This window comes from Notolepis coatsorum, assembly GCF_963971535.1.
Source record: "Notolepis coatsorum genome assembly, chromosome: 7".
Taxonomy (NCBI): Eukaryota; Metazoa; Chordata; class Actinopteri; order Aulopiformes; family Paralepididae; genus Notolepis; species Notolepis coatsorum.
Window position 1 is genome coordinate 74,754,431 of NC_140171.1, and position 27,262 is coordinate 74,781,692.

A 27,262-nucleotide genomic window follows, 5' to 3' on the forward strand; every position below is an offset into this window, starting at 1 on the left:
GCCCAGCGGTATTGTTATTTTGACGTGTTTTAAATTATTGTAATACACTCTTATCTTTTGATAAAGTCATGGTCCTGCTTGTCATGTTGCTTCAGGGATCTGAGAAATAACTTGTCTGGAGCTTTTCTCCAGACAAGTTATGACAATAACATATAACACAATAATAATACATAAAAATAGTAATAATAAATTAAAGTACAACTTCCTTCGAGTGATATACTGTATCGCATTCACACAGAGTGATTTGGATTGATTTGACCACTGCAAATACAGTAGATGGACTGTCAAACCTTTTAGCTGCAACCCATAGGTCGCTCTGTCAGTCCACAATAATTTCCCCACCCTCTAGTGGCCACAGGTTTCACCCTAAGAGGCTATAATTGGGCATGGAGGTCAAGTGTGTGTGTGTGTTCATGGCAATTGGCTAAATGAGGGGTTCAATTCAGGGTTCTAATAAGGGCACTAAAATAGTTATTATATTTCATCCTCTAGATTATGTAGCTCTTCCTCTGTAAATGTTCTATCCCTACTGGATTCCTAAAACCTCCAGTCCTCCCTCGTCTGCTCAGTGTACATTTAGGGTTCTAATAAGGGCACTAAAATGTACTCACGTCAGGGTCCAACTCTTCTAATTCATCCTCTAGTCTCTGTAGCTCTTCGTCTGTCAGTTTATTCAGCAGTTCGTCCTCGTCGATGTCCCTGTACTTGTCCATCTCCTTCATCAGTGTCGACATGGTGGACAGCGTGCCTGGAGATACCATTAATGACACAAATAAGCCTAAAAAAGATAGGACATTCAAATAACCACTCCAAAGCCCAGACGTCAGCTGTTCACTGAAATCTGCAAAACGGTAGATAAGTAAGTCAGGTCAGAACTTGACATTTCTTTTTATAATTTCAACTTGGTTTGTTTTTCAATGCATATAAAACATGGACATGGATATTTTGACACTCAAGACATACTCAAACATCTTTTCTATACATATCTGCATTGGAAAATAATAAATTATTTAATTACATTTGTATTTGTTCTGTTCATTGGAATGCACAGCTCTACAACGGCATAATTTCATAATAAAAATCACCTCCCAATTTGTACATTCCATGAGTGAAAAGGAGCAGGGAGAAAAAAATCATATTTTTTATTCATACTTACTCAAAACAATAAATAAACAATAGAAATAGATGGTCTGTCAATTATGCAAATTTAACAAGCAATACTTACAATAACATGAGAAAGAATTGTCATAGGCAAAGCTATTACCCCTCAACTTCATAAAGTCTTGTGAACATGTTCTTTCTTTATACATTTTCTTGAACTGAAAGATATTTGTACAACTCTTTAAATCATTCTGTAGAGAATTCCATAGTTTTACGCCACATACTGAAATACACATCAGCTTTAAAGTAGTCTGCATACTGATGCTTAAAATTAAATTTCCTTCTATGGTTCTCGTCCTCAGAACTAGAAACAAACAACATAATATCTGTAACTCAACTATAGCTTTACGTTTCATAATTCCTGACTTAATAAACAGACTGTTGGTGTGTTCTCTTGAATCCACGTTTTGAACAATTCTTCATATTCTGCTTTTTTATGTTTATGTGTGTGTTGCCCCACACTTCTACACAGTAACTATATAATAAGTGAACAATACAGAATTCGCATTGCCTTGTATAGTCTAACACATCATTTGCTTTGTTCAAAACATAAATATTCTTAGACACCTTTGTTTTTACATATGTTATGTGAGATTTCCATGACTAATTGGTATCCATTATTACACCCAAAAATCTAAATTCAAATACTCTTACCTATATCAATTCCATCTATACACAGTGAAACATTTTCATCCTTTTTTTGTATTTGTTTCATCTGCAAACAAAACAAACTGCAATATATTTGACACTTCACAAAATAAATAGTTTAGGGCCCAAAACCGAGCCTTGTGGGACTCCACATTCAATCTTCATACACTCAGATATATTAGCAGCAAACGGTATTGTTGTCTATTATAGCCACGTAACAAGTTTAGGACTACTCCTACTACTACTAGTATGTATATAATTTTTTTATTCTAATTGTTAAAGTTGTGATCTATGGTATGAAAAGCTTTTTTCAAATAAATAAATACCCATATTGTGTATTTCTTACCATATATTGCTGTTGTGATTTCTTCAATGATGTTTGTTAATGCTAAAGCTGTAGATCGGTTTGTCCGAAAGCCATATTGACTCTCACTCAACAAGCTATTCTTTTCAATAAAAATAAATGTTTCTACAAACAGTTTTTCAAGCACTGTTTATCTTCAGTTTTAAGAAGTGGGTGGAATAACCTTTGCTATTTTCATTTAAAGTCTGAAAAGAAAGATTGAAAATATAGCATAGAGGTTTAATTATACAATCGATAGTTTGTTTCACTATAATCATGTCAATCCCATCACTATAGTTGATTTTGCTACAATGGATCTAATTTCATTTTCACTCACCTCTCCACGAAACATAGACTGCAACACTTTACTTCCGCTATTCCAGCCTCCCTCTGTTTGGCCATCATTGTGTAAGATTAGGCCCAACATTTACAAAAAAGGAATTCAATTCATTCATGTTTTTAATAATCTTATTACTGTCATTAATTAAATGGTTTGGCATTTCCTATTATACTGTATTGTTCAGTATTTTCCAATTCCATTTGACATTGTTTTTATTTTATTTTAACATTTTATTATAATATTCTTTCTTGGCTTGTCTCATAAGTCCATTTATTTTTGTAAACGTTGTATTGCTTTTCAGCTGTCTTTGTTCCGAATTTTATGAAATAATGAAATGTTGTTCAAATGAAAATAAATATATATTTATTAATTTATTAAATGTATTTTACAGCTAATTAAGTAAACCTGAATACAAGCTTTTTTTTTGTGTAGAGCTTATTGAAATAAGCCTGAATTGTAGAGCTCAGATGAAGAACCTGTTACCTTCTGGTGAGGTGTAGAGCGGAGTGTGTGGGGGGTAGGACCCAAACACTGGACAATGATGAGTGAGAGAGACGAAGGGGTGAGGATCAATAATGCTTTTACTAGCAAGTGTAACGGGGAAGCCCGTGAGTATATCCACAGTCACAGAAACAGGGGTGTTGACAAGTGACTGTGGCATTACGGGCTGGTAAGTTAAACTCACTTCCTCATAACAGGGTTAATAGACGCATAGGTACGGTACATAGCAGTGGATTCACTTCTTAGTGCAGCGGCCTATGTCGTCGGCCGCGGCGCGGGAGCTCCCCTGTTCGACTCCCCCTCGGGACATTAGCATTTAACATCAACGCAGAGTGAACCAATACGATCCGTCACACAAGGCACAAACAAAGGAACATTAAACGGCACAAACAAAAGCGAACTTCAAAACACGGAAACAAAACCTCTATGCTGGAAAATGGGACTGGATTTACAGGAACGGACTCATGGGGAAATACTGGATACTAGGGATGGGCATTTTTAAGAAAAATCCAGATCGATTGATCGCATGATATACGCGAGTGATCGTGCATTCCTCGTGGAGGAAAACGCTGTACAAAATAAACGTCTTTTCCGGTGTTTTAGACTTTGCTCTTTTATTTTTAAACCCCCCGACCACCGGAAGTATTGTTGTTATTATCGCTAGCGGAACCTATCTATCTATGAGCGGACAACTTGTGTCGTCCGGTTCTGTGTTTTTGAATAAAACATTTTTTATAAATGTTTTTATTATATTTTCTTTTCAAACATAGAACAAAATATTACAATATAATAACAATGACATTGACAACATTGACAATACCAACACTAGCAATAACAAGAACAATAATGACAGTAAGAATAATAAAAAAGGAATATAGACTATACAAAACATTAACACAGGGGCGGCTGGGTGGCGCAGCGGTCTAAGCGCTCGTCACCAACACGTGAGACACCGGTATCGAATCCGGCTGTCAGCGTCATACTGACTCAATTGGCAGAGTCAGCGGTGGTAATCTGGTCATTGTAAACAGCGAATCCTACAGGTCGGTCAGGGCGCCTGCACAGCAAGGACAGGAGATGTCGAGGGTAGTGTGAGCCTCCCACACGTTACACCTCGCCAATGAGAGTCCGCGCTGGCAGGTGAAAAGAAGTGGCTGGCTGACTCCGCATGTATCGGAGGGGACATGCGATATATTCTTCAACCCTCCCTACGACCGACCAGTGGGGGGCACATGCGAGCAACGATCAAGACAGGGGAGGGGGGAATCGGCATGACTAAATTTGGATTGCAGAAAAACAGAAAAAGTGGATAAAAAAAATAAAAAACATTAACACAGACTTGACAAGAAACAAACAAACAAAGAATATGGCTCAAGTACATGTTGGTTAGAACATGTATAATGGGACTATGGGAGTGGCCGTTAACTCATTCAGCGCCGGAGCTATATGTGTCATAATCACGGCGAGAGCCTTCTTCACCCTTCCACACCCTTATATGGGCAGCATCCGACCCCTGCATTCCCATGCTGCCAGAGGGGGATCAATCAGCGCGGCTGTGAGGGATTCCCTCATCATCAAACCCCTACTTCAGCCCACGGATCCTGCTCACCCTCGTCGCAGTGTTAACCTAACAACCTAGGACCACCTCTCCCGAGACACCACCCACCTGGACGCTCCTGCGCTGCACGAGGAGTGCACCTACTCGCATCTACTTGCACATTCCTGTACAATAATACCTGTCTGCTTGGTGCCTACATTAAACCAACCTAAAACGCTCCATTCTCTCTCCTCCTGTGTTCTGCTATTGGGCTCCGCCACTGCTGCCCTAACAATATGCCCGATATAGGTCTAGATGGCCACCGCTTTAATCAATGGGAGGAGTGGGGGATTTGCAAGTGCTTAATATATATCGTAAATTATGGCTATGGGTCTAATACACTCGTCGATTATCAGTGAGTTGCTTGCAGTCAACATGTATGAAACGGATTGTTTTTTCATCGGTACGTTTCCGTTTTATACCGTTTTGAATACGAGTATAGTTTTGGTGATTTCTAGTAATTCCAGAGAAAGACGCGATAATAGCCCTTTAGTGGAATACACAAAACACGTTGTAATTTTTCGGCTGATTATCGAATCTTCCTGAAATCAACGCTAGATCATAATTATTATCCTTCCTCATGCACGCATGCAATGTTGTTTAGACCGGCGTGCCGCTCCCCCCCCTCCTCCCACCCAACGGAAAACAGCCACACATACACACACATATACAGTGTCAATCGGGGTAGAAATACATATCAGATCAAAGATCAAATTTACATATGATGTTCTTACCTTGTATCTGATGTAATACAAAAGAGATAATCCAATTATCTGATCGCCATTTGAAGTACTGGGCGCGGAGGTCTGTGCCACGTTCAACAGCATTGCATATGAGGGGGGGGGGGACAGCCTCGCAGATCTATCGTTGAAATCAGGTTACCTCGCCCGATTATTTAAACCACGCCCGCATGGCTTGGATCGTCCCAGAAAAAAAACGATACCATTCCCAGTGGAGTGCAATACCAGCCGGAAGGCGTAGGGGGCGGTATTTGCCCTTTTGCGAGCTCAGACCCATTCCCAACGATAACATCAGGCTGGATGGATGAAAATGAATGGATATCGCTAATAAAATAAATAACGATTAAAACCCGACTACTATACTCATGATTGGCGCTCAAGCGATGGCGAGTTAACCCGACTATCATCGGGTCTGGCGTTCAATGAGTTAAGGAGTCGGCTCCCGGCCAGTGTTAGGACCATTGGACTGAAATAGACTGTGTGTGTGCGGTGTGTGTGTATGTGTGCTTTATATATGTGTTTTACCTATGTGTGTGTGTATGATCTATGTGTGTTTTATGTGTGTGTGTTTAGTATGCCTGTGTATTTTATGCGTGCATGTTTCATATGTGTGCGAGTGCATGTGTGTTCTGTGTGTGTATGTGTATGTGCGTGTTGTGTGGATGTGTGCTTGTACATGTATGCACCTTTACATTCATTATGATACCCTCAGCAACGATACAAGCACCGACAAAACAGAACAGGGCAGTATTCGTCTATAGCAGGGGTCTCAAACTCAATTTACCTGGGGGCCGCTGGAGGTAGAGTCTGGGTGAGGCTGGGCCTATCAAATATTCCACAAAAAAGGGGTTTCAAGTATTAAAAAAAAAGTACAACTGATCCAATCTTCTCAATCTTTAGCAATAACATTTCAGAACATGGACAGTTCTTCAGAACATGAACGGTTCTTCAGAACATAGGCTTCTCAGTGGTTCTTTTACTGGCCATCTTTGAACATGCCACATTTTTCTACTAGCTGCTTGCTGGCGAAACTAGGCTACTAGCTACATTTATCTCACGGAGATAAAACTGGGAACGAGGTTACTAGCTACAATACCTGCAGATTAGACTACCTGTAGATGCGCTGTCAACTCTCGCTCTGACTCGAACCGTTGAAAGAGACTCTGCCTCTGATTCGCAGACTGTGGGTGGGGGGGGGGGGGGGGGGGGGAAGGCTGACGGGATGCTGAATGTGATTGGACCAGAGTAGACAGACACAGACAGTGGAGCAGTGCTTGCAGAGGAGATAGCGGAGAATTTTGAGGATGCCTGCCATACGCACTGGGTGACAGGATATATTTTCCTTCCACTTTACTTGGTATCACTCCGGAATCACATTTCAACCAAGTCACTAACGTAACGTTGCTGTCATGAGCCTGCGCTGTGGTAGCCTACAAGTGATCAAATAAATAAAACTTCCAACTTGCGCAACGACTCGGCAAAACGTTGTGCCCGGTGCGCACTAACACTTAACTTTGATGTCAAGTAGGGGGCCGCAAAATATCATCCAGCGGGCCGCAATTGGCCCGCGAGTTTGAGACCCCTGGTCTATAGGGAGGCTATGGGCAGGGGTGTAGCTCCAGATTCTGGGCCCCATGAAAGAATGTATTTGTAGGCCCCCCGTGAATGCGAGCGCGCGTAAGCGCGCAAGCGGAAATTTTTTATTGGCCATTTTTGTATTGATGAAAACGCATAATATGGTTTTTACCTATACATTCTGATCAGCAGTTCAGCACCTGCACTGTTGGTGGGTGAGCCTAGTAAAGGATGTCGCATTGCGTTCATCTTCAATGAATGGACCAATGCAATAGTCTACCAAAGCCCCCCCTCTCTCTATATATATCTCACACACACACACACACACACACACACTTCAGAAACAAACATAGTAGCAATGAGAGCATCAATAATACACCTGAGTGATTTTTTTTTACATGATACGGCCGAAAAGGAGCAGGATGAAGAAAACTTATGTTTCCTGCCCCCTTCCAAACTTCATATTTATTTAAACATAATAGTCAGCTCAAGTGCACCTTACAGCTTCATACCATATAATAATAATAATAATAATAATAATAATAATAATAATAATAATAATAATAATAATAATAATAATAATAATAATAATAATAATAATAATAATAATAATAATAATCATTACCATAATTATGATAACAATAATAATGATAATATGACCATGAATAATAATAACAATAATAACGGTAATAATAATAACAATAATAATAATAATAATATTGCTAGATACCAATAAACAAACAAACAAAAATAACCTGCGTCACGAGCCTCAGACGCATGGAAAAGAGAACAAAACTAAAAAATTTATAAAATCGGATACAGAGAAATTTATACCTGCTGTCCATATGTTCTCATTGTTCTGTCTTTAACGGTATTTTTTAGTTGGAAAATATTTTTACAGTACTTCAACTCATTATAAAGAGAATTCCAGAGTTTGACTCCCACCACTGATATACACATCTGTTTTAGGGTTGTCCGTGCACACTTTAAAATGACCTTCCCTTCTATGCTCTCCATTCTGTGATATGAGGACAAACCTGTTTTGTAGATTGGCTGGTAATGCTTTACTTTTGGCCTTGTGCATAACTACTAATGTCTGTAACTTAACTAGCTCTAGCAATTTCAATAATCCAGAATTAATAAATATGTTTGTGTTCTCGATAGTCTGCTTTACAAATAATCCTAATAGCTCTCTTCTGTAGGAGATACAGTGGTTTTATATTACTCTTATAGGTGTTACCCCATACTTCCACACAGTAATTAAGATAAGGCAATATGAGTGCACAGTACAGTGTTCGCATTGCTTTGTTATCTAAAACATATTTAACTTTATTCACAATAAAAATACTCAGAAATTTGTTTCCTTACGTGTGCAATATGAGGTTTCCAGGTCAAACCTTCACATGCACATGCATGTGATGTATTCACAGGGAATGCAGTCCATGATAATATTGTGCCATGATCTCTTTGATGGGACCTCATCCTTGATCCAGAATAAAATAATGTTTTTTCTGGCAGCAAATGTCAACAGATTGAACAGTCTCCTATGTTTGAAGTTGGCAATATGAATATCTGGGAGGCCTAGTAAGAGGCACAGGGGATCCAGTTTGATGGGGATCTGGAGTATATCAGAAAGTTCCTCTACAATGTCAATAGCTCTGGAGCTTTACACAGGACCAAAAGCAGTGGACGTGGTTTCCAATCTCTATCTTGCATTTAAAGCAGAGTGGGGACGCATTGGCATCCATTTTACCTTTGAGGCCAGGGGTTATATGTATGCAGTGTAAGATTCTGAATTGAATAGATTTAGTGTGGTTGCAAACCGAGATTTTTTTTGCATAGGTCCACGTTTCCTGCCAGTTCTCGTCCGTAATCTCTGTGTCTAAATGTTTTTTCCAAGACTGTTTGGTGACAAGGGTGGATAAAGATGAATTGAGATTTAGCGTGCTATAGAAAATAGAGATTTGTCTTTTGGAGAGATGTAAGGAGAGGGCTTTCTCTACCTGCGAGGTGGAGCTATTGGTTAACAGTGAGGCGTCCTTGGTGATAAACTGTCTAATTTGTAAATATTTGAAAAATTCCGTTTTCAGTAAGCCATAGCGCTGCTGAAGCTGTAAGAAGGACATCAAGGTCTGGCCATCAAATAAATCACCAAGATTGGTTATGCCCTGCGTATGCCAGATCCTGAAGCCACCGCCAATATGGCCCGGCTTAAAGTCAGCGTTGCCTACAATCGGGGTAAGAGGAGAAGTTAACTTAGCTCGGTTCTCCACCTTACGGACGGACCTCCAGGGGCTTGAATGAGCATAGCGTGATGGGGTTGGAACATAGTTTCCTAACAGACTTAAAGTCTTTGATAAATAGTAGGTTCCACAAGGTGGATTTAGATTGTGAAGATTCAATGTCTAGCCAGATTGAGAGTGGGTCTAGTTTGAGCCAGCCAACAAGCACCCTAAGGTGCGCTGCTAGTTGGTAATGTCTTATATTAGGCAGGTCCAGACCTCCATCAACGCTATCCATCTGTAATTTGGCCATTTTCAGACGTGGTTTCTTCCCATTCCAGATGAACAAGCTTAGCCAGCCTTCTAGGACCTTGATAACCTTATTTGTTAACAGCACCGGAATCATTTGAAGAGGATATAACAGTCTAGGGAGTACATTCATCTTAATTAGAGCTATCCTACCCAGCCAGGAGATTGGTAAGGAGGCCCATCTAATTAAGTCTGCCCTTATAGTGTCTAAGAGAGGGGGGAAGTTGTCAAAAGTGGGTGTTATAAACACTCCTAGGTATACAAAACCGGAGGGTGGCCAGCGAAATGGGAAGGGCTCAGGCAGGATCGGAATGGATTTCAGCGTCCCAAGTGGCATTGCTTCGGATTTGGTGAAGTTAATTTTGTACCCCGAGAAGGTTCCAAATGTGGAAATCATCCGGGTTAGACAGGGAATAGAAGAGTCGGGTTTGGATATGAAGATTAGTACGTCGTCTGCGTAAAGAGTAATTTTGTGCTCCCTTTCACCAACCCTGATGCCTGAGATCATGGCCGACTGCCTTATAGCCTGAGCAAGTGGTTCTATGGCTATGTCAAAAAGCAAAGGGCTAAGAGGGTCCCCCTGGGGGTTCCCCTGTTGTAGGGGAAAGTTACTAGACCTAAGTCCGTTAGTCAAGAACGCAGCCATCCGTGAGTTGTAAATAACCCTGACCCAGTCGATAAAGGTGCTTCCTAGGCCAAATTCTGCAAGGGTTAAAAATAGATACGGCCATTCTATACAGTTGAATGCTTTCTCAGTAGGAGTTAGATCATTTTGTGTACTGTACTGTGTAGGGACTGTCCTGCTCCACTAGGGGCAGGCTTTTCTCATTCACTAGGCTGGGGGCGGGGCTGGCTTTTCTAATTCACAGGAGCGATCTTTTCTACTCTACGTTGGCTTTGAGAGTTGTGAATGAATGAATGAATGAAAACTTTATTTAACAGATTGCAGAATGGGTACAATACAGTACGGCTCAATACATACAATTGTTAAGGGGATGCAGACCTGAGAAAGACGTTTGTCTTGTTTCCATCAGGGTCCCCCATTTTCAATTCATATAGACATTTATGACATACACAACATACATGACATTTATGGCATAGGGTATTAGGGACATATAGGTATTTAGTACTGATACATTTGTAAATTGTGACATAACCGGTATTCAAATATACAGTACTGTTACCCCTAGATCCTGACAGAGTATATACATATGATGGGGAGGGGACTGTACATTAGGAGGGGGTGGGTGGGTGGGAGAGAAATATACATACGGCGGGGAGGGAATATATACATGTTTGATTGATTGAATTGATTGAAAACTTTATTAACAGATTGCAGAATGGGTACAGTACAGTACATAGATGTAGCAGTAGGCCTACTGTCTATCTGTATGTCATGTATGGGGACCCTGATGTAAACAAGACGAAAGTCTTTCTCTGGTCTGCATCCCCTTAACAATTGTGTGTATTGAGCTGTACTGTACCCATTCTGCAATCTGTTAATAAAGTTTTCAATCAATCAATCAAAACAGCTCAATACATACAATTGTTAAGGGGATGCAGACCAGAGAAAGACGTTTGTCTTGTTTACATCAGGGTCCCCCATTTTCAATTCATCATAAACTGTACTGTGCAGGACAGTGATGCAACAGTAGCAGGACAGTACATCACAGTGATGTAGCAGGACAGTGATGCAACAGTAGCAGGACAGTACATCACAGTGATGTAGCAGGACAGTGATGTAGCAGGAGTCAGGACATTGGATCACAGTGATGTAGCAAGACAGTGGATCACAGTGATCATTTTGTGTAGTGTACTGTGTATGGACTGTCCTGCTCCACTAGGGGCAGGCTTTTCTCATTCACTAGGCTGGGGGCGGGGCTTGCTTTTCAATTCACAGGAGCGATCTTTTCTACCACATTGTACAACAGAACTGCAGAGTCCCGAGGCTGGTAAGTGCTAGTTAAAATGTACAGTAGTGCACAAACTCTACGTTGGCTTTGAGAGTTGTATTATACTGATATAAAAGTTATGCTGTAGGTTGTATGTGGGAGGGGGGCGGGGGGCTGCGTCGCCCACAGTATTTGGTTAACGTTACTGTGGGAAGTTATGCTGTAGGTTGTGTATGGGGGCGGGGGGGGGTGGGTACGTCGTCCACGGTCTATTTAACGTTATGTACAGTAGTTGTGTTTGATTGATTGAAAACTTTATTAACAGATTGCAGAATGGGTACAGTACAGTACATAGATGTAGCAGTACTGTCTATCTGTATGTCATGTATGTCTGTCCTGATGAATTGAAAATGGGGGACCCTGATGTAAACAAGACGAAAGTATTTCTCTGGTCTGCATCCCCTTAACAATTGTGTGTATTGAGCTGTACTATATTGTACCCATTCTGCAATCTGTTAATAAAGTTTTCAATCAATCAATCAAAACAGCTCAATACATACAATTGTTAAGGGGATGCAGACCAGAGAAAGACGTTTGTCTTGTTTACATCAGGGTCCCCCATTTTCAATTCATCATAAACAGGGGTGTAAAAAGTACCCAGAAATTATACTTTACTACTACTATTATACTAAGTACACTGTACAACTGTACAAGCAAAACTGTACATTGGAATATTGACGAAACCATACTTGGTCATTTACTGTACATTGGAGGGGGTTGGGTTAGGACATTTACAGGGTCCAGTTTCGAATTGCAGTCTCCCGTAGTTGCTCTTTGAGAGTGGTTTTGAAAGTGGGTAGTGATTCACATTCCTTTACAGCAGGGATCAGCAACCTTTTTGATACGAAGTGCCATTTTAAAATGTTCTTGTTAACCAGTGTGCCATATCAATGTTAAGGTTAATTATGAAACCACATCACAATGTAAATCTCCAACAGATCTGTAATTCTATTCCATCCATATAGGCAACGTGCATAGCAATAGTTTTAATAACCATTTTCCTCTCATAAATATATAAGAGAATGCTGCCGTCTTTATGAGATGCTTGCTTGCCATACCTGGACACATTCAGCCTTGTCTGCCTCATCCTTTAAAGTTCTCATGTTTGGTCTCAAAATGGCGTTTAACACTCAATGTTCGGCAAACAACAACAGACTGACCCTTCTCATTGGCTCTGACCATGAAATATCCCTGGTATATCAGTCAACCTACAGTACCATAAATAACAGGCTGTGCAACTGCCAATGGCTGTGAAAGAGGTAACTGCATGGGGAGGTAACTCAACATTTCCAAAAAGGTTCCTCTTACACATTTGCTAGTGTGCCATGTTGGTTTAGATAATGTGTACCAATGGTGGCACTCGTGCCTAAGGTTGCTGACCCCTGCTTTACAGCTTTGGGTAGGGCGTTCCACATCGATGTGGCATAATTGCGAACCGTGTTTAGTCCCTTGTTTGAGCCGAATCTGGGTTTAACATGATTTGTGGAGCTCCCTCTGGTGTTGTGATCGTGGTATTCACTGACCTTTGGGAAGTATTTTGACATGTACATGGGTACCTTAGTCGTATAGTGTATCTTGTTGACCAGGCCCATTGCAAGTGGCTGTACTCTGTCATCTACTCTAAGCCATCCTAGGTTGTCAAAGTGGGCAGGGGTGAGGTGGGTTCTAGGAGTAAGGTCAAGCAGTAGTCTGACCAGTTTGTTTTGAGATCTGCCAGGTTATGACATTTATGCTTCTACCTAAAACCAGGTTATGTGAGTAGCTGGGATTGGTTCAGGTTCTGATATTGCTGTACAGGCCAAGATTTCACTGATCGCTTTAGTACTTAGACACATAGCACTATGTTGTATCCTCTCACCAGGCTCCAATGCAATGGGGCACATTTTCACATGATGTTGCTGTCAATGACGCATTATACAAAATGGTCATCAGTAGTGGCCACAGAAATAAACCCATATTCCATAATGGGACTTGAGTATACTGAATATTTGACCATACCAAATATCTCATATAAAAGGCCTTCTAGTAGGCCAGTTGACTAACTCACATAATTAGCATCATATAGCCACAATACTAACTAACAATGCTTTACTTTTTCTCTTTCCTTGGCATGTCTCCCAGGGGGCCCGGAATCACTACTTACTGGTCTGTTTAGTCCTATCTCATTCCTCATCTCTCCTGCTCCATCCCTCATCTGCTGACTGTGGTCATCCTGTCCTGGGTGTGTTTGGTCTCCTGCTCCACTCTTCTTCAGGCTCTGTGATCCTGCACCTTTTTAGGGTGGAGGATATCGGCAGCCATTGGACGTGGTTGGCTGCCTGAATTTAGCTTAAGTCTATTGCTCTTTTTGCCCAACAAAGTAACTGCAATTTTTTTGAGGACCAGCACCATGAAAGGACAAGACAATCTGAATGTGTGCACATAACCTCACCATGCTCACTGAGAACACCTGCACAATGAGGATTACAGTTGATCACAAATGATGTGCTTGTTTATGTGTTGTGCTTGTAGTAGTAGTGTTAGCTTGTGTGCTATTTGATTGTTATTATTTACACTGTTTCTAAACAACTCCTAACTGATCAGAAAAAGATACTGGAATATGTTGTTTCTTTACACATATGTTGGATTATGTAATTGGTTTGTCTTTTTTATTGGTTTGTCATGACAAACCAATTACATAATCCAACATATGTGTAAAGAAACAACATATTCCAGTTAACGGTATATTTTTTTAATGATTCGTTACGGCGAAATCAATACTTCCATTTGTATAAATTGCATTAAGCGGACCTTAGTATTGCTGCCTGGCTGAGGGGCTTGTTGCGGCTCATGTGCATGCGCACGCTCGGCCAATCAGAGCAACACGGAAGGGCTTGTTGCTTACTGAAAGTATTCACGCGGTTGGGGCTCCTTTTGCACAAATTACTGCATCAATACAGCTAAATATATACTTTTCCACGATATTCTAATTTATTGAGCTGCACCTGTACATCACTGTGCTCAGGAGGCAAAACGATGTCTAACATGCCTGCCATGTATCACAAACAGTACTGTATTTGCAAATCTGGTATGTCATAAATGTATAGATGTAGCTGTACTGTCTATCTGTATGTCATGTATCAAGTTTCAAGTTCAAGTTTCTTTAATAGTTGTCATACAGAAGTACAGAATACTTTTGCTAGACAAAAGATAAGTGAAATAAAATAGTATAGCATGTAAAAAAAATAGAAGTAAAAATAGAAGTCACGTACGTAGACACAGTGTAAGGGCCATATGAGTGTTTTGATTATGTCGGTAGCTTCTCCGATATATATATATATATTTTGTAATTGTGTTTAGTTTAAGGCACAATTAGGCGCCGGTGTGTAGAGGCCAAGGCCAACTTGTTGGATTTGTATTGCTAGAATATTAGAATGAATTTTGTCTAGAATAGTGTCTTATTTATGTTTGAACACTAGAGGGCTCACCGCCTCCATTATAGCCAGCTGGAAGTCATGAGATTACTTGAATGTAATTCAAGCATATATACCTTTAGGAGTTGAACATGAAGTAGTATTTTAACTTTGGGTGGAATAAAGTTTTAGAAACATTTGGGATGAATACACCTTTAAAGCTATTTGTGGGAATACACATACAAAAATAAAAACGAAAGAATGGAAAAACATGCAGAACTGATCGCTAATGCTGTCACGTCCCTGATGAAGATGAACAGGAGCACTTGGATTGGCAAGGTATTGTATTGGAGCGGACCCACGACAGGATGAAGGATGACAGGATGGGTCAAGCGCAGATGACATTTCAATGGCGCCGGGTGTGGGAGGGGATTAAAGCCATCACTGACTATAAGGGGACAACATCACCCATAAATAGCTCTGTCACATTAACCGAGGAGTTGAACCATTTCTATGCCCGGTTCGACAGAGCAAACAGGGACCAAATAGTACAGCCCCTCCCCCCCAGCGGCACAGCCCCCGTCCTGAGCCACCATGAAGTCAGGTGTTGCCTCCGGAATACCAACCCAAGGAAGGCAGCAGGACCTGATGGAGTGGTGGGCCGCATACTGAAGGAGTGTGCGGACCAGTTGACGGAGGTCTTCACAGATATATTTAATCTTTCCCTGCTACTATCATATGTCCCAGCATGCTTCAAAACATCCACAATTATTCCAGTACCCAAGCAGTCAGTTGTCACGTGCCTGAATGATTACAGACCCGTGGCACTCACCCCCCCCCCCTGCTAAATGTCTAGAGAAACTGGTCAGGAAACACATTACATCCATCATTCCGGCCTCCTTTGACCAATACCAGTTTGCTTACAGGCAGAACAGATCAACTGAAGATGCTATAGCCATTGTGCTTCATACCGCCCTAGAACACCTAGAGAAGAAAAACACCTACGTAAGAATGCTCTTTGTCGACTATAGCTCTGCCTTCAACACCATACTCCCCCGTAAACTCATCAGTAAACTCCAAACCCTGGGTCTGTGTAATACACTGTGTAACTGGGTGCTGGACTTCCTCACAAACCGCACACAAGCCGTCAGACTGGGCAACTACACCTCGTCCACCCTGTCTCTCAGCACCGGCGCCCCGCAGGGTTGCGTACTCAGCCCACTACTGTACACCCTGCTCACACATGACTGTTCCCCCTCCTACCCCTCCAATTACATCATCAAGTTCGCAGACGATACCACAGTTGTGGGTCTCATAACAAACAACAATGAGTCTGCCTACAGGAGGGAGGTGGAGGACCTTATAGTCTGGTGTGATAATAACAACCTGGCGCTCAATATAAAGAAAACAAGAGAGATTATAGTGGATTTTAGAAGATCAAGGCCTGACCACTCCCCTCTGCTCATCAACAACGAAGTAGTGGAGAGGGTCACTGAGTTCAAGTTCCTGGGTCTCAGTGTGAGTGAGACCCTGTCTTGGAGCACCAACACCGCCTCAGTGATCGGAAAAGCTCAGCAACGCCTATACTACCTAAGGAAGCTGAAGCAGGCTGGCCTGCCACGAAATCTCCTTGTCAACTTTTACCATTGTGCGGTTGAGAGTGTGCTGACCTACGGTGTGTCTGTGTGGTTCTCCAGCTGCACAAAGGCAGAGCAAGAGGCTCTACAGAGGGTGGTGAAGGCGGCAGGCAGGATCATCGGGACTCCTCTACCAAACATCACCTCCGTCTTCACCTCCCGCTGCCTCCACCGCTCCAAATGTATCATCAAGGACCAGTCGCACCCAGCACATCACCTCTTTCAGCTCCTTCCCTCAGGGAGGAGATACCGGTCAATACATGCTAAGAGTACACGATTTAAGAACAGCTTTTTCCCCCAAGCAGTTAGACTGTTAAACACTCATTGACTGTCCCCTCACGTGCACCATGCACTTACCACTGCACTTGATAATCTCTGATTACCACCCATTATGCACTTTATTATTTAAAATATTCTGTTATGTACAGTGTTATGTGTTATGTGTTCATGTATGTATTATGTACTACGGTCTGTGGGAGCTCCCCTGAAATTTCGTTGTATACTGTGCAATGACAATTAAAAGTCTATTCTATTCTATTCTATTCTATTCTATTCTATTCTATTCTATTCTATTCTAACCCCCCCAAAGGAATGCGTGTGTGCTGCCCATCTCACATGTGTTACAAATAAAGACTTCATAGTCCCATTTCATTCATTTATTCATTCAAACGATTTGGGGTTATAAGCTTTAAAAGGATTTGGGGAAGACACCATAACACAATTGGGTATTCGAACCTTTAAAACCATTTGGGTGGAATACACCTTTAAAATTATTCGGGAAGACACATTTGGGTATTAGAACCTTTAAGACCATTTGGGTGGAATACACCTTTAAAATGATTCGGGAAGACACATTTGGGTATTAGAACCTTTAAAACCATTTGGGTGGAATACACCTTTAAAATGATTCGGGAAGACACATTTGGGTATTAGAACCTTTAAAACCATTTGGGTGGAATACACCTTTAAAATTATTCGGGAAGACACATTTGGGTATTAGAACCTTTAAGACCATTTGGGTGGAATACACCTTTAAAATGATTCGGGAAGACACATTTGGGTATTAGAACCTTTAAAACCATTTGGGTGGAATACACCTTTAAAATGATTCGGGAAGACACATTTGGGTATTAGAACCTTTAAAACCATTTGGGTGGAATACACCTTTAACTGTCCTGCTAGTGTTGCATCACTGTGATGTACTGTCCTGCTAACCATTTGGGTGGAATACACCTTTAACTGTCCTGCGACTGTACACCTACTGTACTGCTACTGTACACATACTGTACTGCTACTGTACACCTACTGTACTGCTACTGTACACCTACTGTACTGCTACTGTACACACCTCCTGCACATTGTGATGGGGCTGTCCTGCTAACCATTTGGGTGGAATACACCTTTAACTGTCCTGCTACTGTTGCATCACTGTGATGTACTGTCCTGCTAACCATTTGGGTGGAATACACCTTTAACTGTCCTGCGACTGTACACCTACTGTACTGCTACTGTACACCTACTGTACTGCTATTGTACACCTACTGTACTGCTACTGTACACACCTCCTGCACATTGTGATGGGGCTGTCCTGCTAACCATTTGGGTGGAATACACCTTTAACTGTCCTGCTACTGTTGCATCACTGTGATCCACTGTACTGCTACTGTATTATAACCTTTAAAACAATTTGGGTGGAATACACCTTTAAAATCATTCGATTTGGGTTATAACCTTTAACACTATTTGGGTGGAATACACCTTTAACTGTCCTGCAGCCATTTTACCACTGTCCACTGTACTGTACAGTCCTGCTACATCACTGTCCTGCTAACCATTTGGGTGGAATACACCTTTAACTGTCCTGCTACATCACTGTGATGTACTGTCCTGCTACATCACTGTAATGTACTGTCCTGCTACATCACTGTCCTGCTACATCACTGTCCTGCTACATCACTGTCCTGCTACATCACTGTCCTGCTACATCACTGTAATGTACTGTCCTGCTACATCACTGTCCTGCTACATCACTGTCTTGCTACATCACTGTCCTGCTACATCACTGTGATGTACTGTCCTGCTACATCACTGTCCTGCTACATCACTGTGATGTACTGTCCTGCTACATCACTGTCCTGCTACATCACTGTGATGTACTGTCCTGCTACATCACTGTCCTGCTACATCACTGTCCTGCTACATCACTGTCCTGCTACATCACTGTGATGTACTGTCCTGCTACATCACTGTCCTGCTACATCACTGTGATGTACTGTCCTGCTACATCACTGTCCTGCTACATCACTGTGATGTATTGTCCTGCTACATCACTGTGATGCTACATCACTGTCCTGCTACATCACTGTGATGTACTGTCCTGCTACATCACTGTCCTGCTACATCACTGTCCTGCTACATCACTGTGATGTATTGTCCTGCTACATCACTGTGATGCTACATCACTGTCCTGCTACATCACTGTCCTGCTACATCACTGTGATGTATTGTCCTGCTACATCACTGTCCTGCTACATCACTGTGATGTACTGTCCTGCTACATCACTGTCCTGCTACATCACTGTCCTGCTACATCACTGTCCTGCTACATCACTGTGATGTATTGTCCTGCTACATCACTGTGATGCTACATCACTGTCCTGCTACATCACTGTCCTGCTACATCACTGTGATGTATTGTCCTGCTACATCACTGTGATGCTACATCACTGTCCTGCTACATCACTGTCCTGCTACATCACTGTGATCCACTGTCCTGCTACTGTTGCATCACTGTCCTGCACAGTACAGGACACAAAATGATTTAACTGCCTCTCTGCTTTCTCCGCATCGAGAGACAGCACCACAGCGGGGTGGTCCATTTTGTAAGTCATTTGGATAACATTAAGGAGCCTTCTCATGTTGTCGGTAGAGTTCCTACCCTTAATAAAATCATCATCTTTTGTGGTCTCGTTCCTTAGAGTTTGCGTAGCCATCATGCTTTTTATAGCCAAATAAGATAGGTAGAAATAAAGGTAAAGTATGGCAATGGTTTAATTAACTTGAAATTATAAAAAGAGGCTTTTTGGCGTAAACATTTAAGTTCCGGAGTCACATCATGGCACATACCCCATCCTCGACCCGGAACCGGAACCCTTTAATACAAATGTTGAGATTGTTGGTGAACAACTAATTTTTGGTTAGTTTTAACGTTAGCTAACGTTAGATGCAGCTACAGGCAATCGATGAGGAGGAATTTCTTAAATCGGCAGCGCGTCAGAGCCGTATATAATAGAATAGCCCTGTGGTACGTAGGCACGACCGCGCAGATCGAAACTACCTGTTGTATTAAATGAATTGATGTTTAACTTGTCCCTGTGTCCAATCATTTTGGTCACTAGCCCCACCCGTTCATTGTAAACAATGATGCATGTAATTGTATTAACGTTATTGTGTGTTGTAGCTAGGGATGGGTACCTTTCACATTTGAACCAATACGGTACCGGTACCTGTGAATCGATACCAGTAACCAACGGTACCTTTTTTCGGTACTTTAGTCTCAAGAAATGTTATTTACCTACCTCAGTCGTGAAAAAAAATCCAAACTTCAAATAACTACAATTTCGACAGTTTTCGGCTTGCCATTGCTCCGACTGCTTTGTTGTTGAATCAAGTAAAATCCTAGGTAAGCATATATTGTGCGTCTGAACGTTGACATGAAAATAAAAAAGGTAAAAAAAAATAAAGAAATTGTACAATATATATATATATATATATATATATATATATTTTTTTTTTTTTTTTGGTATCTCACTTGAATCGATACTCGGTAGTACCGACGTGTTTCGGTTCGGTACCTCAAAAGTACAGAATTCGGTACCCATCCCTAGTTGTAGCTATGTTATACATTCTGAATGGCATTAATGTTAGTTGGTTAACTATTTAGCTAATGTTGATAGCATTGAATAGCATCAACGCTAGCTGGCTACAACAAATTCTCACAAGCTGGTTCGAGTTTTCTCATAGCCGCGAGTATTCTCATAGCCGCGAGTAATCGATTAATCGATTACTCACGCCCATCCCTACTGGATACAGGGCAATTCCGTGAACGGCAGGAATAGCAGGAACGCGACAGGATAACGGCAGACAGGGTTTACGGAACACAAGGTACAGGATACACAGAGCAGGACAGACGGGGAGCTTCACACAGGCAAGACACGGGGCAAGGAAAATTACGCAACACCGGAAACAAGGGAGAGGCAGGTATATACTGTATACAGGAGGTAATGATAATGAGCCACAGCTGTGGAACAACACAGACTAAAACATGACCTGACTAAATTACAGAACACGACAGAGTACAGAGTAATGAACATAGACAGATTGAACATGAGTACATGCAGAAGCGGCACTAGCAGCGATTGTCCACTAGATGGCAGCAGAGAACAGTTTATGAACGGGAGACAGTTCATGAGCAGAGGACAGTTCATGAGCAGGGGACAGTTTATGAGGGGACTTTGGATGGGGGCGAGGAACGGATTGTGACAGAAGCGCAAACGTCCGTTAATACATAATCATCCAAAGATGGTAAGTTGGGAGTGTTGTGTTCATTTTAGGCCTGTCCCCGACTAAGGATTTGTATAGTCGACTATGATTGGCCAAAATGTGCCAATAGTCGACTGAATTTTTTTTTTCTTTTTAACTTCAGATTCAGATTCAGATGACTTTATTCACCATATTGCAGTACAAATGGAACGTGATTTGACGTTTACAGTGCATGCTTTTATCCACATTAACCCTTTCTCCGCCGGAAACGGCTTACGACGTGTTTCGTGTTCATGCGAATTCTGCCAGATCACGGCGTACAACGTTATTCTGATCATATTTCATATTTTCGCCATGGTATTCATATTTCCATCACGGAGGCTGGTCTGATGCTGTCTGAGCCAGCACAACTCTGCAACGCTTCAATACTGCCACCTGGTGGCTGATCGGCGAGTTGCAACCGGAAGTGGATCTCTTGTGATCCCGGTGCGTCTCCCTATTCCGTCCGGCCACTCGTATATCAGGACTTAATACACACACCGTGGATATGGATCGTTGCCATAACTCAATAAACAACATGATTTGGGCGTGTATTCGTATTATACAAACCGGAAATAGATCGCCTCGATCCCCATCACATAACTGGGATCTGTTTGCTCCAGTATCATCGCCCAACGCTAAGAGGAGGATGCTGTGAGTTTCAGCGTGAGTGTTTATCATTATCGATACAAACTGCTCTGATCAATATATCACCCATACTACATGAAGCATCTAACGACTATCACGGAATTATAAACGACCCCCCCCCCCCCCTCCGTTCACCCGCACATGATCAGTCATAATGTTTAGGACCATGTACAGTTGACATTTTTAATATAGCGTCGATCGGTATCAAACTGCATTTGATGATCTAATATATGCATTTGTGCCTATATCTCACGTTCTGGGAAATACTGCAGAAAACGATAAAAACATATTTATACTCTAGACGGTATTTTCATATGAATGTGTGAATGAAAAAGTAAAACGTTCCTACATCCTGAACGATAGATAATCGATATTGAATGGGCCATAGTAATGTCAATTTAGCAATACAATTTAAAAAGTTATAGCCCTGCAAAGAAGGTGAACATCTCCATAGACTTACAGTGCTGGCAGAGATCAAACAGCGATGGATATAAGCGTGGCAGAGAATGTGTTAAGAACAAAGCAGTAAATAAATTATTATAAGTAAAGTGCAAGACAGGACAGAACAGTGAGACAACAATAGACTGTAAAAAGTGCAGAATCAGATATTAACACTTTGAGTGCCAATATATTTTCCCGTCTTTGTACTTAGTGTGCAGGTGCTGTAAAGTATAGGGAATTTCAATGTGCGTTGCGGTCTTTGCAGGGCTATATCTATATTCTATATTATAGCTATGGAGACAATACTATGGCTCATTTGACATTAACAATCCATCGTTCAACATGTGAAAAAGAATAAATGTGTTCATGTATACGTTTGCGTGTTATATCGTGGTGAATATTGGATAGTTTCAGAGTGATCCTGGCTAATTCCTGAAAACGGTGCTATGGAGCAATACGTGCATTTTGCTAAAAGCGTTGGCGTTGCTCGCCTGTACACGCTACTATTTCCAATTCAAAGGTATATAATAGGTATTATGTTTCATCATGAATGCATGGAAGGGGGGGGGGGGGGCGTTTTTTTAATGCTTTGATCGCCAGTAACGGCATTCGTTTTAAATACTACATGCGTTGATCGGCCGGATCGATATGAAATCATTGTAGGATCAAGGTGGAATTGATGTCATATAGTCCTTACCTTTACTAGGAGGTATCCCAAAAAGAATATTCCAATTGTCTGATCCCGATTTCCAGTATTGGTGTCCATTGGGTCCCCGACATAATCCGGCACAACACCTATCGAGGGGCATTGGACGTGTTTCAATGTGATCAGGTGAACCGCTAGACTTGCCTGAAGCAAAATACTGCGCCCGGAGGGAATTGGATGTAACACCTAGTGTGAAAAAAGGTTTCAAAGGGTGGGCGATACTGCCACCTAGCAGGATGTGGCCGGTATTGCGCTTTTGGGATTTCAGAATGATTTCCTATGGTAACACGAGGTCCGTGAAGATATAATGAATAAAAAAATCGAATAAAAGAAAAAACGACCAAAACCCGAGAAATCTTGGGTCTGGCACTCAACGCATGGCGAGTTAACCCCCCAGCACCGCCCACAGCCCAAATGGAATGATAAAAAGAAAAGTCAGGTCGAGGTCAGCCCTAGTTCATTTATAGTTTGAAAACCGTAGAGGCTGAGTCAGGGTTAGAAATAAACATTTTTTTTCAAGGGCTTTTTTTGCCCCCCTTAATTGATTTTCGGGTATTTTTTTTTGTATTTCGGGGGCACTGAATTTTTATGATAAACGGTAGGGGTGGGACGGTTCACAAAATGGACGGTTTGGTTCGTATCACGATTTTGGGGTCACGGTTTTCAGTTCGATATACATACATTTTTATTAAAAAAAAATTTAACACTCAAATCTAAACATGCTTCTCATTTATTAAAAATAAAATAAAAGGTTTACAGTGTTTACAGCCTTAAATAATGTTTGGCACACAAAGACCGAACTGACTGAAAAATATATTGTCAAAGTATTAACTTAGTGCAAACAAACAATATGCTCAGCCAGCACTAGACTTTCCTTTCTTTAATATAAACACACCAAAAACAATGTCAACCATGTTTAAATTCCCTGATTGTCAGTTCTTAATGGAAAGATTCGTTTTCTGCTTGAAATTATTATGTTTCTGTCTACATTTATTTAGACTAACATTATTTAAATATTGAGTGCAACTGTGGTGGATTACGTAATTCGGTGAGTTGGAACTATCTATGGGTTGGCGCGGGTCCCCACGGACATTTTAGCGTGAAAAAAAAATGAATTTTTTTATTTGCGCGTCATCTGAACCGTACGATACACAGACGCTCCATTACCGGATAAATATATATATATAATTAGTAAACTGTCGGGGGCATTAAGTGCCCCCCTTAACTGATTTTCGAGGGCATTTTGTCCATTTTCAAGGGCATTATGCCCCAAGCCCCCGTTAATTTCGAACCCTGGGCTGAGTACTTTATTATCTAAAGATGGTAAGTTAGAGTGTTATGTTCATTTATAGTTTAAAAAAAGTAGAGGCTGAATACTTTATTATCTAAATATGGTAAGTTAGAGTGTTATGTTCATTCATAGTTTAAAAACAGTAGAGGCTGAGTACTTTATTATCTAAAGGTGGTAAGTTGGAGTGTTGTGTTCTTTCACAGTTTAAAAACAGTAGAGGCTGAGTACTTTTGGATGATGTATCACATTCACACCACAAGGGATTTGGATTGACGTTTGGTGTTTTTTGGTGTTTTATGCTCCTGCATACCTGGTTAAACTCCAGGGACATTCTCGATGAAAGCATTTGACAAAGCGAAAGTAACCGAACACATGTACAGGTAGTCGGACATCCCATGGTTTCACCCAGACTGTCCCTGGAGACTTCTAGAACCAAAACGTCATCATTGTTTACAAACAGAACAGTGTCTATGCGCAAATCAGTTTGCTTTGCTTATAAAAAAAACACACATATATACTGTATATATATATATATATATATTTGAGCATGTTATCATTTATAGTTATATAGATTGCTCTATTTTTTCATAATAATCACTTTGATTTTGAAATATAGCCTATCCAAATCTTAATTCCGATTGGGAGTAATTTATTAAGCTCCGTTTGACTTCTGGACTTTTGGGTCAATTGTTTTTTAGTTGTTTTACTGTGCCATTACGTGTTTTGTGAGGCTCTGAAATGGTTCTATGACCACACATTCACCTCCCGGACCCCCTCCCCACAGGAACAGGTTCTATGACCACACATTCACCTCCCGGACCCCCTCCCCACAGGAACAGGTTCTCTGACCACACATTCACCTCCGGGACCCCCTCCCCACAGGAACAGGTTCTCTGACCACATTCACCTCCAGGACCCCCTCCCCACAGGAACAATAACAGAGTAAATTAGCCTGGAAAGCCCCCCGGTAATGAGAGAAACCTGTGGACAGAACCAGCAATGAATAAAGATATGACTTGGATGACAGAATGCTATTACTGTATATGATGGAGCTGAGAGTGATTTGGAGAGATTGGAGCTTAAAGCAGAGCGTGCTGCTGTATCGGTTGAATGTCAAAGGTACAATTACCATGTATTTCTCTTTCCTAACCTCCCTTTTTAAGGGTTGAAACCAACTGCAGAGACAGTGACAGAGCAGTAGGCTGCAGGGCTCTACTCACCTCGAGAACCCTCTCCCCACGGGACTAACAAAGCGAAACCAGCCAAGTGCTTGGAGAACCCCTGGGAAAGAGAGAGAGAGAGAGAGAGAGAGAGAGACCTGTGGAAGGAAAGAGAATGACAGGTTGAAGAGGGATTAATAGCACTCTAGATTGGAGCAGATAAGGGACAGCTATGGTTAGGTCCTGAAAATAGAATATCCAGAAATGTTTCCCCTCCTACTTTTTCTCCTGTTGTATACGCTTTCCAAGACAGTGACTCAGTTTTCCTCTTTGACTATATGGGTCAATATTGCTGTAGGGTGCCTTTTGGTGTACTGTACATGAATAATTAATTTGCCACTTAACTTAAAGGAAGTTTTGAGGTGATGCATGAAATCACTTCGCCCAGGCAGCAGTGGTTCTGCCAGTATCACCTCGTCACCTGTGTTCGTGAAGTTTCTGCGTTGTGTTTATCTCTTACTCCGAAGTCGACCTTCTCATACTGGCTGTACAACTGTTTCATCCCTGTTAATGCCATCCGACTCAAAGATAATTAACGAGACACGGGAAGCAGGATACCTCTCCTGGTGTTGATTAGGGATGTCCCGATCCGATCACGTGATCGGAATCGGCGTCGATCACGTGCTTTTCAGAGGATCGGGGATCGGGAAAACATAATAATAAAAATCGGCAGTCAAAAAAAGAAAAATTTTATTCAACAAACATGACCATGTCCACGTCTTAAACTCATACGGAGGCCTTAGTTTTGGTTTTAAATTACATATAATATATCATCTTTAATGTATTTATTGTCACACAGAGCAGAATAATTGTCCACAACAATCACATTCCCCTTTAATTTTCACCGTTGCAACAAACACCCCTTTAATTTAGACGCTACGCGCTACACGCTACACGCTCCACATCACAACAACAGTACAACACGTCGCTCCCGAAACACGGTTAATATCCACTGACTTGAGCAGCTAGACTTAATGTCAGAGGTTTGGAACTAAGCATTTTAAAATAGAAAGTCAAGCCAGTTGCAATGTTTGCAAGGACAGGCTGGAGGCGAAGTTTTCAGACAAACTTTTCACCTGGAGGATAACGTTACGTGACTGAGGATTATCGTCGGCGTTTCAGACCAGAATGGACCATTACGTAAGTCGAACACTGAATGTATACTAATGTGCAAACATATATTGAAACTTTTAATATTTCTCATATGAAGCAGAAGCACATTTCTCAGGGTGAATGTAATAACAAACGCCTCCGCGCTCGCGCCCCCGGACTATAGGCAACAGATGGGCTTGTCTCGCTCTGCCAGTTTCTGACAAAAATGCGTCAAAATTTATTACTAATGTGAAAGATCGGATCGGAAACGATCGGATCGATAGATATTTAAAATCACATGATCAGGATCGGATCGGAAGCAAAAAAAGGCAATCGGGACATCCCTAGTGTTGATGTTTATTCTCATAAACATACTCTGCACAAGATGGAAACACAGTTCTGTAATGTCCTTGAACAGTCTTTGAAGAAAAACTAAATTCATTATTCTCCACCGTCTCTTCTCTCATTAGTCCAATGGTTCTGAGGCCTCGTCGTAGCCAACAACCATTCCCTGTTAGCCGAAGCTAGCGATGATGTGGCACTTCCCCTCCCCCACCCAGCGAGGGTGAGGAGGGATTTCAAAGTCTCTGATCAGCGCGTCTGCTCGATTCCACGTTGTGCCTTAATCTAACTTACCCCGGAAGGAACTCACATCTCATAACGTCTCCCCCTAGCAACGGGCCCCGCCCCCTCTTCTCGTTACTACGTGACACGCTACCATGGCAACGGCTGGTCACCTTTAACACACTAAACGTCCGTTTCTATCTATGTCAAACTCTCCCCGTAGCTCTGACCAAACACACCCCACTAGTGCATATCATTGTTTTTGTTAACAACCTGCCAACCTCGGAGCCCATCGTTCTATG

The 27,262-nt window shown here is 41.6% G+C and overlaps 1 protein-coding gene across 2 annotated transcripts in view; it reads right to left on the reverse strand.

Moving 5' to 3' along the window:
- The window catches only part of tmod1 (tropomodulin 1), a 259,845-nt gene that overhangs the window by 133,955 nt on the left and 98,628 nt on the right, over nt 1-27,262 (reverse strand). For both annotated transcript variants that reach the window (XM_084318115.1, XM_084318114.1), the window contains exons 2-3: nt 25,305-25,402; nt 612-748 (exon numbers count right to left, since the gene is read on the reverse strand). In XM_084318115.1, coding sequence (XP_084174241.1) covers nt 612-734 — 123 coding nt within the window. In that variant the 5' untranslated portion in view covers nt 735-748; nt 25,305-25,402. The remainder of the gene's footprint in view (nt 1-611; nt 749-25,304; nt 25,403-27,262) is intronic.